Raw genomic sequence first — 17,033 nt, 5'->3', positions numbered from 1 at the left:
ATGTTGTCGGAGCGGTGATATCATGTCCCAGCGATGTGGGAGACTACACGACGGCACGGAACGCTGGTCGAAACAAGCGACAAGCGCGGCGGCAGCGCTTAACAGCTTGGACCACTTTGACATGACAATTCTGTACTGAGATCCCGATCATCGTCGGTGACATTCAAGAGCACACATTGCCAGACAAGGCGTTGTAGTCGCAGATCAGGGACCAAATGGCACCGCAAAGCTTCGCAGACCGCAAGTCCAAAATCTTAGCCGGCCTCAATACACCGGAAGACCAGTACACAGACCTCTCGCCCAAAGGCTCAGTAGACGCAGGGATTCGCGACCTGATAGCCGAGATCAACGACTCACCGGACTACGTGACTACCAGCAGTTGTGCTGGACGTATTGCCGTCTACCTGGAAGGAAGCAAGGGGGCTAAGGGCGGTGGCAAATGGCTGTACACTTCCCATGAACCGATTGAGGTGCCTGAAGGTCCGGGTGAGGTACTGCAGATGTTCGGCGTGTTGGGGGGAGCTGTGCAGTGTGCTACTCCTTCAGATGCTGAGAAGGCGAGGTTCGTGCATTTCAAGTTTGAGCCCATGGTAGGTACAGTACTTCTTCCCTCAACTCCGTCCCTCCTCTCCTGCCCGCTGCCTGTATCTCTGACAATTCGACCAAGATTCTTCATATCCTCTCTTCGTCGCTTAAGCCAGCACAGAGAATAATGTCCGCGGCTATGTCGGCGGGCTTTCGTGAGAGTGGCATAAACAGCATTCTCCCCCATACTTCACCACAACAGACCTCACCAGCCACGCCTATGGTCGGAGTGCGAAGCTCTGGCTTGGCCTTTGATTGCATCATCGGTTTCTCTGACACCGTCATTGGGGGTGGTGATGACTCGGCTGGAGACACAATAGTGAAGCCAATGGTCACGGAAGACTACTTACGCACTTTAATCACCGTCGCAAACCAGAGATTCAAGACGAACGTCGAGCGGACGGGGAGATTCAAGAAAGCGTTGCTGGGTGTCTGAAGGTCACAAGGTCTTGCTGTGAGAGCACAACCTCATATTCATACAACTCCTGGGACTTTTCGTGGCTGTTGCAAATACACCAACCGTGGTTCCGCTAACACCAAGAACATTGAGATGGGAAGATACTATACCTCTGACTCGTGCTGCAACAATGAGTCATTCATTGGACTGCAGAAGTGCTGGCAACGTAATGTTGCCTACTTGAGCACGTGCAGAGATATTGGTGCCGAAAGCTGACTTGACAAGTTCATAAGTCGCTTGCCGCCATTCACTCACTACTGCACACGTGTCTGCTTCTGCCACGTGCATGTCCGATGCCGCCGCCGACAAGTTAGCCTCGCTCACGAAGCCGCGCGTCGAAAAGCTTGCCTACACAGACTTGGCTGATTGTGAAATCCAGCATACCCGTTATTTGGCAGGCACAGCAACTTTACATATCCACAAAACCTCTTCACCGCTCGGCACGATGTTTACTCTCGTCCCTGTTCTGGCTCTCGCCGTATTGGTCCAATCCGAAATAGGCCCTGGCCCATTGCACAGATCATTTGCACCAGATCGCTTCACCGGCCTTGGGAAGCTCTTTCTAGACAAGCAGCCCGAATACATTCCTCACATGAAGGGTTGTCTTATGTTCCCGATCCCTAATCACTGCCATGCCGATTATTGGAATCTCGACCGCAACCTCCAGCGATGTGGTACGCTCGTGGATACCCATGGCTCCTCGAGAGAGCCCAGGGATTGCCAGTCGTAGGACTCACAGGACATTACGGACTTGTCAAGAAGCAAAACTCGCCCCAGACCCTGTTCTCCCTTAGCGGCTCGCAATGCTACGACTTGTTCTTTGTGAATGATACCAAGGCAGCGAGATCCGACCACCTCTGTCGTAAAGCTTGGAGGGACTTTGAACAGGATCTAAGCTCGTGCTTCGGACTGGTCGACTCATTCAGGCTTGCGATGCACAACGCTTGCGAGATCTATAAAATCTACGCCGACAAGCATGAGCAGGAGCATAGTAAACCCGAAAGCCGCGATAAGGGTGACTGCTAGTCGACCGTCAAAACGCATCCGAGTCGCTCGAGTCTTACAAGTACCACGACTGTTGAAGGAATGCAGTCGGCCACATCAACACAACCGACGAAGGGAAAAGTTGCTTACCAGAGCGGTGCGAGCCTACAACAGCAGCTTCAGGAAATCAACACGGTCGTGCAGGACACTGGCCAGAAACTGGCAGGAGTCATACGCATCGCACATCAGCTCACGATCTCGAAAGCATGACCAACCCTATCCAGGAAGTGCTTCACGAACAAGGTCTTCTCCTGTCTGAGCTCACAGATATGCTTACGGGCTCCACTGCAGTTGGCGATCTCGCCGCTGGTCTGATAGAGACTGACGATGACAACCCGGATGGGATTCAGCATATCACAACAGAGGATGCCCACGAGGAATCGCCAGAGATGGCGAGTGCGCAATCGAAGCATCGAAGGAAACGAGTGTCCGATCTTGTGGTTCCAACCACATAGACCCTCTCACATGGAGCGGGTGTTGTCAGCTACTATCTCCGACTCCGGATTTAGCTGGAGGCTGCTTTTTCAATTATCCGTCTAGCACCAGTGAAAGCAGGGAACTGCTGCAGCTCATGCCGCCTCCAAGTCCAGGAGAAGACACAGTCGTAAATGAGCCAAGTCCTTCGTCCGACGACAAAGCCACGGCCGAGGCTCAGGAGGCTAGGAGCGAGATCACGGCGCTGCGTGCTTGTGAGGCAAGGAGCGATAGAGGAGGAAGAGGCACGAAAGGAAGAATGGGCGGACCTGGTGTTCGAGGATGGAGACGAGGGTCGGATGGTTGCGGTGGTTGATCCCAGCAATTTGTTGTCGCTCGCCAAACACAAGGTTTGCTACCAAGTATAGCTCCCTCGACTCTGCACCACCTCACAATGCCCTGGTCAGGATAGACAAGAAAGGGGCACGACGACAGGTCTAGCCCAAGAAATTCAAGAGATGCTGAGCAGATCTCAATCTATTCATAGTCCTGCTGTTAACCATCCAAACCCAAAGTCTCCATCAAAGTATCAATCTTCGCCAACAAGATCTGATAATTCAACGCATCCTGCGCAAACTCATCTCCCGCGACCTCCCCATCCAGAGTCCTAACAACGCCCTGCTGTGCAGCCTCCCACGCCGCGGCGTCCTGCCCAACCGCATCATTCTCCGGTGACGAGCCCGAGTATCCTTCATCGTCATGCACCGCCAACTTCTCTACTCTACTTTCCAGCCCCCCTCCATCGTCTGCACCCTCTGGTCCAGCAGTAGACTCGTCCATCATCTCATCCAACCCACTATCCTCGAATCGCAGCCGGAAGCGATCACTGAGGTAGTACCTAATATCGTCCACCAGCTCCACCGTATCCGTTTCCTGCCTACCCTTGATTCGGGCCGCGGACTCCCTAACCAGCGTCCTGAACTCGGGCTCATCGATATATCCTTCTAATCTATAAGCGATAAATCTCGCTCCAAACTCTTCTAGACGATGGACTCGTGTATCCCAGCCGGCTCGTATGACGTCGTAGATATTGATCACTTCTTCTTCCTCCTCCGCTCCAGTGACCCCGCGAGGGTTCTCTGACTCGACAACGCTAGCATTGCCGTTACCTAGCGTACTTATTAACAGTGCGGCCCTTTGCTTCAACTTCTCGATGAACAGCATATCAGCCGCGTGGAGAACGTCGAGGGCTAGATGTAAGCCGAAGTCTGCTTTCTCGGTGTATAAGAATGTGAGAATCACTTCCAGGACTTCCGGTGAGCAGTCCAAGGGTACGATGTGTAAGTGCTCGCTTTCCTGGCCTTCTCGGAAGGGTGAGGCGAACATAGTGGCGAAGAGCTCAGAGCGGAGGAGCATGGCGCGATGGCATGGGAAGAGGACGGAGCGTTTCGGTCTCCGTCTTCGTGAAGGCGAGCGGGAGGTCTGTTGTGCGAAGTTGCCGATAGGTATACCATTCAAAGGTCCTTCTGTTCGTCGTATCTGTGGTGATTCGTCGCTGCTCTCACTCTCCTCGACTTCCGCCTCGACTTCCTCATCCTCATCCGCTCTGAGCAGCACGTCCGCAAAGATGCCATTGTTTCTGTCCCATTTTACACCGTCCGCCTTCTCGCTATCCACAAACACCTTATACTTCAGCACATTCCTCTGGAACCACGTCGTGATTTGTTCACTGCTCTTCTCCAGCTCTTCTGTCCTCCGTTGCCGTGCCTGTCGTCTATCACCCGATTGTAGTATATTGTCAAACAGCTGCGGAACTTCCAACTGCTTGCTCAACTTATCAATGCCAGTCAGAATAGCCTGCTCTTCATCGCCTTCGCCCAGATCTGCGCCGACGTCGCCGAGATAAAGATATCGTATACACGTCTCGAAGCTCTGCGATGGTATCGTATTGGCCAATTTCCAAGTTGTCGTCTCAGGTGCGGCAGCCAGCTTGCTAGCGAAGTAGGGACTTCGTGCTGAGAGAATGAACTTATGCAGATTCAAGGTCGTGTCTCCCGTATGCACCGCGATATCTGCCGTCATCGGCGTCTCCCTCGTCAACAGACTCGTCATGTGGGCCGCCAGTGGTTGTAGCAGATCTGTCGACTTGGAGAAGTCGTATGACAGTAGTAGATTCCGTATCCGATCGTTCAGGGCATTGTACAGACATCGTTCACCCTGGAACGTATCCCGTTCGCATCGAGCGCCCTGCTCGAGCAGCATCTGGGCGACTTCGTAGTGGCCGCATAGTGAGGCCTGCCGGAGACTTTTTCAGCACATCAGTTCTACACCACTGAAATCCTTTTGCAGCAAACCCACCAGTATCAAAGGTGTGTAATCGAATTGATCGCGAGCATTGATGTTGATGCCTTTGCTTATCTGCTCTTGACACACTCGCAAGTCTCCTCTCCGACAAGCTTCGCAGAAGATACGGAACTCTGTGCTGGTGTCCAAGGGATTTTCTTCCTTAAGCTGACCAGATGAGACGGCCTTGTTCTCTTCGTACAGCGCTTTCTCCAGCTGGTGTTTGCCAAGGACTGTGTCGGCCATTGTGGATGCTTCTGGGTCGCAGAACGACGCGAATGTTCTTGGTCAATGAATACAGACCACGAGCACGACTAGAAAGTACGCACAAGCGCACATTGAAATGTACCAACTTCAAATCCCGAATAACAATTGATCCTTGAGAAGGGACATGAACTATATTAATGACGTATCGCCACTCGCTGAACCCTGGCTGTTTGGGCGCTCCCGCTATGAGCATATATCACCTCCGATTTTATCACCACCATTAATTCCAATTGCTCACCCTTACCAGGCTTCCGATCAAGCTTCATCAAGAGTAGATCGGTGGCCACCTCGGTCTCTCGTGTCCAGCAGCCATACCCGACTCTCTGGACATCAACACCATTAGATCTGCTCTCCAGCGCTGGCTTCCTACCCAGCGGCATTGACACCTGGCGTACCGCATTCCTCGCCGATCCTGGTAGTAGTACTTCCACTGGTGTCCGAATTGAAGCTCTGTCCCTCTTCAACTGCTTCCATGATGTTTCTACTCTGCTCCTCAAACTGTCTCAACGCCGCGTCATGCTCACCTGATGCACCAGATCGAAGCGTCACCAGATGCGCTGTAGTCCTCGCTAGCTCTACCTCTTCCATACCAGAGATGAAAAGCGCAGAGTGACTCGAGCACTTAGCAGAAGTCCTCGACAGCTTGCCCGTACGCCGCCCTGTGCAAAGCATCCTCCCGAACCTTTCGTAAATCGCGGGCCTGCGCATCGACCCTGGCCCAGGTGCTTGTACTATGCTGTTCCAAGTCCGCCTCAGTACTCGCCTCGATAGCTACGGCTCCAGCAACCGCCATCTTCATGGGTAGCAGATCCACCAGCTCCTCCAGCAGAAGACGCTGCTCGATGACTGTCTCCTGAAGCAGCAATACCTGCTCCTCGACGAGCGAGTAATGACGCTCCGCCATCTGCATGCCCGTTTCGATCTCATCCACGGCACTAACATCCAGATCAGTCGACCAGCCGAAAGCCTCGACAAGCTTAACGCAATCCAGAAATTCCTGCCTTAGATTGTCCGATGCCTGCGCGCACCATACACCCAGGTTCTCTTCAACAGCACGCTCGGGGCTTGCGGCCCTGAGACTCGAGCATGCAGGTTTTCTAGTAGCAAGCAGTCGGCTATTAGGATGAGGGATTCCTACATCCTCTTCGCCTTCACTGTGATCGCCAGTCCCAGCCTTCCCGCCAGCCTCTGCATATCTCCCTGCGAGTGGTCGATAGATCTCAATTGAACCCCGGCACTCCTTCGCCTTGTCCGTGAAAGCCCGGTAGGTCGCTTCGCACTCATCCTAGCGTTTTTCCGTGAACGATTCATGGCTGCAAAGATGGTGCTGATCGTGGAAGAGCGTCTGGGCCGCTGGCGGAAGCTCTTCTTCCAAGTCAAAGCGGCTGCTACTCGCATCTGCCGGTCCGCTGAGCAGGAGGAGGATGGCGAAGAGGTTTAGGAGGAAGAAACAGTGTCGGCTGGATGTGAAGTTCTTCGTTGTGGTTGGAGCTTCTGTGCCGGATAGGGATGTTTCGTGTGACAGTTGATTAGAGTTATACGGTCTTCGTGATTGTCTTTGTATTGCCGTAGTGCTGTGTCGATGGAGGAGTGGAACCGCTGGTTAAGGCAGGCTTTCCCCTGCTGATTTCCCCTGCTGAATTACCCTGCTGAATTACGACCGCCGAAGCTTTGGAAGATGAATGTGACAGCTGCAAAAGAGATCCCGTGGTCAGAAGCACGCACTAGCGCGGACTAGTATCAAGTTGGTCTGTGCATTTGCAAGTGCATGCTCGCGATGAGATTTGGAGAACCACTCGCTGGTAAGCTGGAATGTATGCATGTCATATAGTAGAAGGATCGTTCACTACGGGACATGGCATTCGAGTATTTGTAGAGGATACGGGTTCGACTGCTACTGACTTTTGCTCTATGACACCCAACACTCGACATCAAGGACTGTGTCCATATGTTATGCATCGGTCCTCGGCATTGCAAGCTGTAGCGTAGGCCTTGAGCAGGACAAGAACACTATGGGGTATAGTACCACCATAATCAGCTCCTTTGACATGGCCTCCTCAAAAACTGCCGACTTTGCTAGCAGTCTTGCAGAGCATTCTAGGCACTATCACCCCTTCTGTTTCCGAAATCAATTGCCTGCGCCACTAAGACAGTTTGTCTTCCTTTAAATTCCGACGAGCCATAAAGAAAACCACAAAAAGGGAAGTAGACCTCCACTGGTTGAAGTCCATTGGAAACCTCCTTGTCACCACGTACACTCAAAGGCATGGCCTGGTCACGCCTCCTGGACAAGGGGTCTCCTCCATGGCATGTCTACGTGCCTGCACCGTGGCCACTCGCACCGGCCAGAAAGTCAAGGACCAGGTCCTCCAGCTCACTATCGGTGTGGTCAGGCTTGCAGGCTCGGAGCAAATCCATCATCGTGCCGGATGGCTGTGGCAGGGAAGTGACTGTTGGTTGCATCGCTTCGAACTCCGCTAGTCGAGCTTCGACCTCTGCAAATTTGGTCGTCAAAGTGGAATAGTAAATAGTAGAAAGGTCGGCAGAAAGAGCCAAACCTGCCAGTTCCTCCAGAATCAGGCGTTGCTGGCTGACCGCTTCTCCAAGCAGAAAGATTTCCTCCTCGATGAAAGCGTATCGCTGATCTGTCGCTCGCACGACTTCATCCGCGCTTGCAACCACACTATCCACCTCCTTACTCAAATCGTCAAGTCTCTGCGCCAAAATCTCCTGCTCCTTATCGAACGGATTCCGGATCCCAGCAACGCTCGCTTCCCGATCTGCCCTTCTAAACAGCCCATTGTAAATCTCCTCCCCCCACACTTTCCTCGCACCATCAAAGACCTCGACGATTTCGAAACACTGCTTCAGCTCCTTGGCCATGGCAACCCATTTCCCTGCACGCTTCTCCTCTCCGCCCGCATCGCCCACCGCATCGTTGCCCAGCTTCTCACCATCACACCCAAGGTGCCTGATACGAAACAAACTCGTAACAGCCATGCCACCAGCACTCTCCTCCCCACCATCCTCCCTCTACTCACGCCCGAACTCCGTCTCCAACATCGCATAACTTCTGGCTAGAACCTCGCATGCCTTCGCCCTACGTCTCAGCCCGGCAAGAGCTTCCATGCATCTCGGTAAGTCCCAAAACGCCAAAGACGTGAAGTCATTTGCAGGATGGAAACAGTTGTGATCGTCAGGAGCGAGCAGGTCCGTAACGCCGGTCGGGAGGAAGATGTCCCATGGGTTTGTCATTCCGGCGAGACTAGAGAGGATATGGGAGAAGGCGACCACGAAAGCAAGAAGCAGGAGGCCAAGTAGAAACTTCATGTTGCACGCTCTGGATCCCGAGTCCTTGGTCGATGTCGTGTCGGCTGTGGTTGTGTTTCCAGCAAATTCACTTCTGATGTCCCCATGGCGTTCTCCTTGACCAACGTAGCGGCGTAGAAATGGCGAGTGGTCGATTGATGAGTGCGAGCACATGCTCCCGTGGTCGACAATCGATAGAATGAAGACTTCCAAGACTTCATTCCCGCCGCGTACTAGCGCCCGTGCAGAGCCCCACTAGCACGTGCAAAATCCGAGTGAATGGGTTCGACGATCTCGCATCCATCCGCCTCAATCGCCAATGCGGACAAGGCACTGGGAAAATTACGCAGCTAGAGAGAGGGTCTCACATATCGGATTCCTCCCACAGGAATTAAGACAACGCCAACATCGTCCGTCTTCCGGGTGAAATTGCTGGGAACCAAGAGGGCAGCTAGTATATTCATGATAGCCGTGACTTACCGAAAGAAAAAGGAAACGTCTTGGGCACCATGCATTGCTTGGCACCAACCATCCAACAATTGTAACGCATCCTGTGGCCTAGAAGCACGAATGACCCCAACCCACGATCCTACGTTCACAACGGCGCTCCGCAAGATCGTGCCCCGAATGAATCACTTCTGGTATCGACGCTCGACGTCTCGTCTGATGTGCTACGTTGGGTAGATGGCAAGATCGTAGCCGACCTCGAGTCGATAGCGGATCAGTCGGAAGAAGGCGGTAGAAGCAGAAAAGCAGCTGGAATAAGATCATCATCCGTAATCCATTGTCACCAAAAGTGTGGCGAGAACCCGCTTCGTCCTCATAGCACGTACGGAAGCGAGAGAGAACGAATGCTAGAGGTTGCGCAAGGATTCCAAGAAGGAAAAAGGAAAAGCAGATGTACCCAATCACCTCTCCAGACTCCAGAGCTGCAGCATCTGATCTGTCGAGAGCAAAAGGGCCATCCCACTCTTGAAACGTTTCGCTCCGAGAACAGACCAGACCAGACCAGCCCAGATCAGATCCATGCTGCTTCACCATGGTCTAACGTAGTCGCCCGCAAACACCGCTCGGGGAAAAAAAAAGGTTTTCCTTAACGCACACGGGAAAAAAGTGGCAAGATGTTGGCAAAGAAGCCTAGGTTGACGGAAAATGCTGATGTTCAACCCTGGCCCTCTGCTAGAGAAAGGGGAGGAGGATGGTAGAACTACCCTACCAATCATCATCATCCTTCTCATCATCTGCATCACAAAATCGTCAGCCAACCCAATAGGCAAGAAAAAGAGGAAAGAAAGAAAAAGAAAACGAAAAAGAAAAAAAGAAAGGGGCTAGAACTCACCACTATGACTAACCTTACTCTTCCTCGCCGCAAGCGCACTAGCCAACGCCCCCGCCAACCCCCCACTTGCCGCATCCTGCCCACCTCCCGCAGCCCCAGCACCAGCACCAGCAGCCGGCGTCGCAGGCTCACCCCCCGGCACAGCCACCGCACTCCGATCCCTCTTCTCCGCATCCGAGACTTTCTTCAACCGCGCTCCCTTTTGTATATCAGCCAACAAGCCATCTCGACCCGGCGCAGCAGGCGCAGCAGGCGCAGCGGAAGCTCCAGGCGGTGGTAAAGCAGGAGGAGGCGGTGGGCCAGCACCCGCGCCACGTGGTGGCATAGACGGAGGAGGCGGAGGTGGTGGTGGTGGGCCTCCAGCACCTACAGCACTGGCATTGGGTGGCGGGAGCGAAGGCGGTAAAGGCGGTCCACTGCCGCCCGGTGCAGGAGGCACGGGTCGCGAGAAATTCGGGGGAGGTAAAGGTGGTGCAGGCGGGGGACCGTCCCCGAAACCGCCCGAGTTGGGATTAGGACTCGCTCGCGGCCGGGGTGGAGGCGGTAGCCCCCCCACTGCAGCTGGGGGTAAAGCATGACTATCTCTGGGAGGAGGCGGTGGTGGAACCCCCGCAGCTCCCGCTCCAGCAGCTCCTCCGACATTCCTCGCAGGCGTGGGCGGCGGCGGCAACCCAGCAGAACCCACCCGCTTTCCCTCAAAAGGCGGCGGGACGGCAAACCGCGAAGCCGGCGCATAAGGCGCCGCAGCCTCCCCCTGATCTTCAATCAACGGCGTCTTCGGCGGTCGTGGAGGCGGCGGCGGACCTGGGATCCCAACAGCAGGAGCAGCATTGGCGGTACTCCCCGCCCTCCCCCTCGTGGGCAACTCAGGCGTCTGAGCGAATTTGCCCGCATCGGCCAAAGGCGGCGGGGCGCGGAACCGGGGTCGAGGGGGGGAAGGTTCGCGTGGTGGACTGGGACTTGGGCTTGGAGGGCGTTGGATAGCTGAAGAAGGAGTAGATGTCGTACCGCCGCCGGCACGACGCGAAGGCGGTGGAGCGGGCGGGGGCCCGCGTTTCGACGTCCCGGAACTAGAGCCGGTGTTCTGCGGGCTCAGATTCGCTGCCGCAGGAGGAGGGGGTGGAGGCGGAGGGGCCCTCGCGGCACGATCTTTCTTCTCCTGGTTCGCGGCCGCCGTGGCCTTGTTCTGTTCCAGATATGTGCGGATGAAATCCGCGTGCTCTTCTATCTGATCTTCCGTGATACCCATCTGTAACAGATCCTGCAAGACGGCCTGAACAGCCGGATCGCTCAGATCGATGCCGCTTGCGCTCGCGGGTCGGGAGGTATTGGGGGAGGCGTTATAGCTGTTGGAATTGCTATTATGGATTTCCACGCCCCGGGGCGGGATGATTGACTGTGATGGTCCGGTTTGCGCAGTGGCATTAGCACTACTATGCCGATGAAACAGACCCCCAAACCTCCCATGACTTTTTCCTGCCGCACCACCACCACCACCAACACCTCCTCCTGCCCCAAGACCAGCCCCCGCAAGCCCTCCCCCAACTAAACTCTGCACCCTCCCACCAGAACTATAAGCACTCTGCGGCGGCCCCAACGCAAAAGCCTTCCCTTTAGTCCCCTTGGCCGCATTCTTCTCCCGCTCCTCCACCTTCTTCCGCAACTGCCTCGCCTCCTTCTCATCCACAAACGAAAACCCGAACAGACACTCCTCTCCCTCGAAAGAATGGAAGAACGTGCGATCCTGGAACCATTGGAAGGAGTCGTAGATTTCTTGGTCCCAGATCACGCCGCGGTTGGCCGGGCTGACGTCGACGAGTTTGAGCCAGAAGGTGTTGCCGACCAGGTCGTTGGCGAGGACGAGGGCGCCTTGGAGATTGGTGGGTTGCCAGGTTGGATGCGGGGTTTGGGGGAGGGAGATGTAGAGTTTGGCGACGGCGACGGCGTGGATTTTGTTGGTGGCTTTGGGGACGGTGCGTTTGACCGTTTGCTTGTCGTCGTCGGAGAGGATGGAGGGCATGGTGGATGGTGTGTGTGAGTGAGCTGGGCATGTGCTCACTCGGGTGTGGATATGTGTGTTCGTTATTGCTGTGTGGTATTATTCGTGGCAATGCTAGTGAAAGGTAGCGGTGTGATTATTGTGAGAGTAAATGATAAACAGCAGCCTGAACAACAACCTACATACATGCTATGGAGGTTGACGTATGCGCTGCAGGCGAAGCCGGACCCTCATGTGGCGCCAAGCCCGTCGCGTTTCGGCTATGTAGCTCAGGCACACAAACCGAGCAAGAGGCACGAGACACAAGACGAATACAACGAGTGTATATAGACGTGTTTACAGTGAGAATGAGTAAGCCGAGTAAGGAACAGTGCCGGACATGCTGGTCAGATCTTATTCGTTGTGTGTGTGTGTGTGTGTCTGTGTCATCAAACGCCGTACTTCTATTCTTCAAGGTAGTTCCTCAGATATCATCAACATCCACCTCCCCCCCACTCTCACTCCCACTCTCATCCTCGCCAAAATCAAACCCAATCCCGCCCTCCTCCTCCCCACCATACGTATCCGTCTCATTAATCTTCGCACTTTCAGGCAACTCGCCATACGCCTTCAGACTCCTCGCCTCATCGGCCGAATACTTCAAAATCACATCCCCCTTTTCATCCTGGTAGTCGCGCAGGGACAAGAGGATGATGTCGCCCTGATTGATCCACACCTTCTTGCGCAGCTTGCCCCGGATGTGGCCGAGGCGTTTGGAGCCGTCGAAGCAGAGGGCTTCCAGGCGGCCGTTGCCGAGCATTTTGAGGACTTGGGCGTATTCTGTCAACCATTCATATCATGTCAGTGGGGTTTGTCGTGTAGTGGTGGTGGTTACTATGACGGGAGATGGGATGTTGCGTACCTTGCCCTTCCTCTTTAAACACCAACTCGCGCTTCTCATTGTCGTTCTCGTTCTTACCCCTTCTCCTGTTCTTACCTCCCTGTAGACCACCATCTCGTTAGCACAATACCCTCTCTCTCACACAAGAAACTATCCTCCACAGATTTCATCCTTCACCCACCTTTCCCTTGTTCTTAGGCATCTTCTCTTCTGCCTGCTAATGCCGTAGCAGTCGGTCGTGCTTGAGAGTTCGTGCGGCTCCGTTGCCTTGCGTTATCGTCTTTCGGGACTTGTCGGTGTAGAGAGGTAGGAAGGTGGGCGTGTGTTGTTATATATATACGCCTGTGAGTTTATGACACAGCGCTTCGTGGCGGCTTTTCGGCGGGGTGAAGCGCTGCCCGTTGTGTGTTTGTGTGATTGGCTGGCTGGACCCTGGATTGTCCTCACGTTTGGGGCTGCGACTATTCCCTAAAATATTCCAGTCACTTGTCACCTGTCAAGTTCCATATATCGAACGGTGCATGAGTAGGAACACATGCTCCGCCGCACCCCCACACTCCTCAGCAAACATGTAAATCCCCCCACTACCGCCCCTATCGCGGGCAATAGCAAACCACCAATCCAACCATTCCACCCCTCCCACCTCCTCCGCTATGTATACGAACCCCGTCCCGACCCAATAAACTGCACCACCCTCTTCCCCACCCGTGAATTCGCCACCGACCCCTCGCATCCCCTCCACATCCGCACGAAGAGGAAACTAGCCGCCTTCGACCCGGACAATTTCCACTGGCGGGTCCAATGTCCCGTCGACGTGTCCAAGCGCGCTTTCGTGCGCAGTTGGGCTGCGAAGCGAGTTGGGAAGGTGTTGAGAGGGAAGATTGGAGCGGCGTTGGGGAGGCGGCAGGGAGACGGGTTGGTATTGAGAGGGGGAGAGGGAGGTGGAGGACTTGAGGGCGCTCGGGATGCTGCTGCTGCTGCTGAGAGGGAGGGGTGGATAGGTGCTCTACTTGTTATTTTGACCAAGGATAAGATTTCCCTGACTGCTTCGGATGCAGAGGTGAGGCAGAGCGTCGAGTGGCTTCTGGAGCGGGTGAGGGAGAAACAGGGGCAGGAGGGAGGGCGACAGACGCAGAAGCAGAGGGCCGGTCATGCTGTGAAAGTGCCCTCGAGCAGCCGTGGCAGGAACATCATGGTCAGCAAGGCCGGCACCTCCGCAGCACCAACTCCTCCGCGAACCGCGAAAGAGATCGTGAAGACGGAAGTAGGACTCGCGCCCTCTCGACCCAGAGACCGGTAGAAAACAAATCGAATGCTACTTTTCCGACGCCAATGTCCTACAATGATCGGCATATGCTCTATCTAACGGGCGGCCAAGGGGATAGAGCCGTCTCATTGGAGGGACTACTGAAGTTCAAGCGGATGGAAATGTACAGGAGAGTTGTCGGGTTCGTGGTTGAGGCGCTGAGGGGGAGCGAGGAGGTGGAGGTTGTGAGGACGGTGCAATGGGGAGGATCTGAGGAGGCGGCGGCGGCGGCGGCGGAGGAGGGATGTTCTGCGGCGAGGGTTTGGGGTGTGAAGCGGAGGAAGGTGGTCCGCTGTTGTACCCAACCTCGTCGGCCGTAGCGAAAAGACACGACGTCTGAAACCCCCCCCGGAAACCCCGCTACATGATCGCTAGCTCCGCGCTGCAGGATCCATGACAACCACACCAAGGCCACGATATGACATATACAACGGCGCCAACTGCCCGCGAAATCATACCTGCTGGCAACACAATTCTCCTCACCCCCTCGGAACCCAGCCGCCTTCTCATCCACAGCAACGATATCCAGGTCATCTGTTTCAACCTAGGGCAGCCGGGCAAATCGAGGGAATGTAACCTTTCTACACAAACCTTTCAAGCCGGAGGAGTCCTTCGAAATTGCTTCTGCGCTTGCGAGTGAGGGTCGATTGGCGGTGCAGGCTTTGGGTGTGGCGTACAATGATGCGGCGATACTCGTTGCTGCTATGAGTGTGAGATGGACAGAGCACGGGCTTCGTCTGGGGTTTGAGAGTGATGGGCTCTGCTTGGATGTGGCCTCTGTGGGAGCAGAAAGATGGGCATGAGAGCAGGAAGGGGAATTGAGTCTCATTTGATGCGAGGAGATGATGGTCCTGGAAGGCTTTTACTACTATGCTTATATAATCCCTTCTGTATCCGATCTATATATTACCCCCATCTCTTATAAGACACATCGACAGCCATTGCGAAGGCCTCCTCCCAGAATCACTCTGCACTGACTGCCCATCCCAGGAGCAGAAACATCTACAACTGCTCCTGTATCCGCTGCAACAACGGCTGCGACTCCCCCTCCTCCCCATCCGGCTTGGGATAAGGCATATACATAAACTCGCCCTTCCTCACCCTCCCCACCCTCCACGTCCCGGCCTCCTTGGCCGAATCGAAAAACTCCTGATTCTCCTCGAAACTCCTCCCGCCCGTCTCGGGCGTGTAAAGGTAGGTCCACAACCCCGCGAAAGTATTCGTCAGCGCGAAGACGAGGAAGAGCCAGTAGTCTAGATTATTGAACAGGATGGGCGTGAGCAGTGTTACGGTGAAGTTGGCCAGGCCCCAGATGACGACGGAGACGGCGGTGCCTTGGGCGCGGGCAGTGGTGGGGTAGATTTCGGTGGGGATGAGCCAGATGGTGGCGAGCCAGCCGATCCCGAAGGCCCCCGTGGCGACGAACAAGCTGATGATACCGGGTATTGCCACCCCCTCACGAGTCAAGCCGAGACCGTCTGCATTCATCGAGAGTCCACCGAAGAGTGTGAGGAGGAAGAAACACATGGTCAGGACACCGGAGCCCCATAGCAGGACTGTTCGCCGGCCCACGGCATCCACGAGCAGCCAGGCGAAGGTCATGAGGAAGAAGTAGGAGATGTAGTTTCCTTGGGTCAGGTACTCGGATTTCCTGGTACTGTAGCCTAGGAGTTCGAAGATCTGGGGTCCGTAGACTGACACGGCGCCGTAGCCTGTCAGGGCCTGGTTGACTTGGCCCATGATCGTGATGATGGTAGGATGGAACTGAGGGTGGCCCGGTGTGAACATATCCGCGTACCCGACTTTCTGGTCGGATTCGGATTTGGCGCTTTCGGTCAGCTCGTCGAATTTCTTCTTGCCGTCTTCCTCGCCCATGATTTTCTTGAGGGATTTGTTGGCGTCGTCGGTGCGGTCGTGGAACATGTACCACCGTGGTGACTCCGGCAGCTGGCCGAAGATGGCGAGGAGGGAGACGGGGTAGATTTGCATGGAGATGATTGGGATTCGCCAGGCCCATTCGTTGTACTTGCCTAGGTGGACTGTCACTGCCAGGTTGATGGCGAAAGCCATGTTCAAGCCGAAGATGTTGCTTTGGAATTCCTGAGCCAAAGCTTTACCTCTAGCTCCATCGGATGCGAGTTCGGAGCTGTAAACGGGCACGACACTGTCCACGCCTCCGACCCCGAGACCCATCACCACACGACCCAGATACATTACTGCTAGAGCGCCTTTGCTGTACCCGAGTCCGGAGCAGAACATGATCAAGTTACCAAGAGAAGCAGTAACCAGACATCCGAAGAGGGCGGGTTTGCGGCCGTATTTGTCGGCTAGGTAGGAGAAGATGATGGCGCCGATGGCACAACCTAGGTAGTAGACTGAGACGATCACGCCGACTTGAGGATCTTCTTCGGCGATGCCCATGGTGGAGAGGTAGTTGGCATTTGTGTTGATCAAGCTCATCATACCTTGGTCGTAGCCATAGAGGGCGATGGCGGTGGAGGAGAAGACGACGACCTGGTTGTAGATATTTTGGTGAGTCTCATCCCCATTGCATGTCTTCTTCTTCGAGTCATTCTTACCTGCGCCTTCTTGTCCGTGAAATAGCTCTTGATCTTCTCCATTTTGGCTCAAGTTCTCACTGCCCCTGCGGCAGGCCTATCAAGGTGCTGTAGGTACGATCTGGAGATACGATCTTATCTCGTTCCAGTCCCGCCAGCTGTGCGCCACCAAGATCTAGCTAGATCTCGTCTCAACTTCTTCTGACCTTGCAAGATATATGCAAATGAGTCTATACAATGCGATATTCGCTGAACTGCAGCAACGACGACGAGGATCAAAAGAGCATGATGTCGGTCAACAGATTGTCAAGCAGGATAGATCATCTGCCACCATGCAGAGAAACTTTTACCTTCCTGAATGGCGCGTAGCTCGCGTCAAGCGAATGACGCGCGCGGGAGAAGCTCGTGCACTTGGAGAGTTTGATAGTGGTGCGTTTTTGCGATGACGTAAAAATAATGCCTGAGGCCAGCAAAGAAGTGAGTGAATGGTAGACGTCTAAGCGACCACGACTCCAGACGCCTTAGCGGTAAT

The 17,033-nt window shown here is 54.7% G+C and overlaps 8 protein-coding genes across 8 annotated transcripts; 2 read left to right on the top strand and 6 right to left on the bottom strand.

Moving 5' to 3' along the window:
* Positions 1–215: 215 nt before the first annotated feature.
* On the top strand, positions 216–1,021 carry LTS14_007571 (uncharacterized protein; the record flags this gene model as incomplete). The annotated part of the gene is made up of 2 exons (XM_064840263.1): positions 216–590; positions 668–1,021. The coding sequence occupies 2 exons, from the start codon at positions 216–218 to the stop codon at positions 1,019–1,021; spliced, it is 729 nt and encodes a 242-aa protein (XP_064692143.1).
* Positions 1,022–3,055: 2,034 nt separating this feature from the next.
* LTS14_007570 (uncharacterized protein) lies at positions 3,056–5,089 on the bottom strand (the record flags this gene model as incomplete). The annotated part of the gene is made up of 2 exons (XM_064840262.1): positions 3,056–4,795; positions 4,859–5,089. 2 exons carry the CDS (start codon positions 5,087–5,089, stop codon positions 3,056–3,058), a joined length of 1,971 nt encoding a protein of 656 aa, XP_064692142.1.
* Positions 5,090–5,732: 643 nt separating this feature from the next.
* On the bottom strand, positions 5,733–6,304 carry LTS14_007569 (uncharacterized protein; the record flags this gene model as incomplete). Its single annotated transcript, XM_064840261.1, has 2 exons — positions 5,733–6,183; positions 6,249–6,304. The coding sequence occupies 2 exons, from the start codon at positions 6,302–6,304 to the stop codon at positions 5,733–5,735; spliced, it is 507 nt and encodes a 168-aa protein (XP_064692141.1).
* A 1,119-nt stretch (positions 6,305–7,423) lies between these two features.
* On the bottom strand, positions 7,424–8,201 carry LTS14_007568 (uncharacterized protein; the record flags this gene model as incomplete). The annotated part of the gene is made up of 2 exons (XM_064840260.1): positions 7,424–8,081; positions 8,152–8,201. 2 exons carry the CDS (start codon positions 8,199–8,201, stop codon positions 7,424–7,426), a joined length of 708 nt encoding a protein of 235 aa, XP_064692140.1.
* A 1,430-nt stretch (positions 8,202–9,631) lies between these two features.
* LTS14_007567 (uncharacterized protein) lies at positions 9,632–11,778 on the bottom strand (the record flags this gene model as incomplete). Its single annotated transcript, XM_064840259.1, has 2 exons — positions 9,632–9,660; positions 9,759–11,778. 2 exons carry the CDS (start codon positions 11,776–11,778, stop codon positions 9,632–9,634), a joined length of 2,049 nt encoding a protein of 682 aa, XP_064692139.1.
* Positions 11,779–12,220: 442 nt separating this feature from the next.
* On the bottom strand, positions 12,221–12,839 carry TIF11 (Translation initiation factor 1A; the record flags this gene model as incomplete). The annotated part of the gene is made up of 3 exons (XM_064840258.1): positions 12,221–12,576; positions 12,659–12,737; positions 12,819–12,839. 3 exons carry the CDS (start codon positions 12,837–12,839, stop codon positions 12,221–12,223), a joined length of 456 nt encoding a protein of 151 aa, XP_064692138.1.
* Positions 12,840–13,172: 333 nt separating this feature from the next.
* On the top strand, positions 13,173–13,937 carry LTS14_007565 (uncharacterized protein; the record flags this gene model as incomplete). The annotated part of the gene is made up of 1 exon (XM_064840257.1): positions 13,173–13,937. One exon carries the CDS (start codon positions 13,173–13,175, stop codon positions 13,935–13,937), a length of 765 nt encoding a protein of 254 aa, XP_064692137.1.
* Positions 13,938–14,945: 1,008 nt separating this feature from the next.
* On the bottom strand, positions 14,946–16,564 carry LTS14_007564 (uncharacterized protein; the record flags this gene model as incomplete). The annotated part of the gene is made up of 2 exons (XM_064840256.1): positions 14,946–16,457; positions 16,523–16,564. The coding sequence occupies 2 exons, from the start codon at positions 16,562–16,564 to the stop codon at positions 14,946–14,948; spliced, it is 1,554 nt and encodes a 517-aa protein (XP_064692136.1).
* Positions 16,565–17,033: the final 469 nt, after the last annotated feature.

This window comes from Recurvomyces mirabilis (genome assembly GCF_035927965.1).
Source record: "Recurvomyces mirabilis strain CCFEE 5264 chromosome Unknown scaffold_21, whole genome shotgun sequence".
NCBI classification, from domain to species: Eukaryota; Fungi; Ascomycota; class Dothideomycetes; order Mycosphaerellales; family Teratosphaeriaceae; genus Recurvomyces; species Recurvomyces mirabilis.
This window is presented reverse-complemented; position numbering and strand designations above follow the sequence as displayed.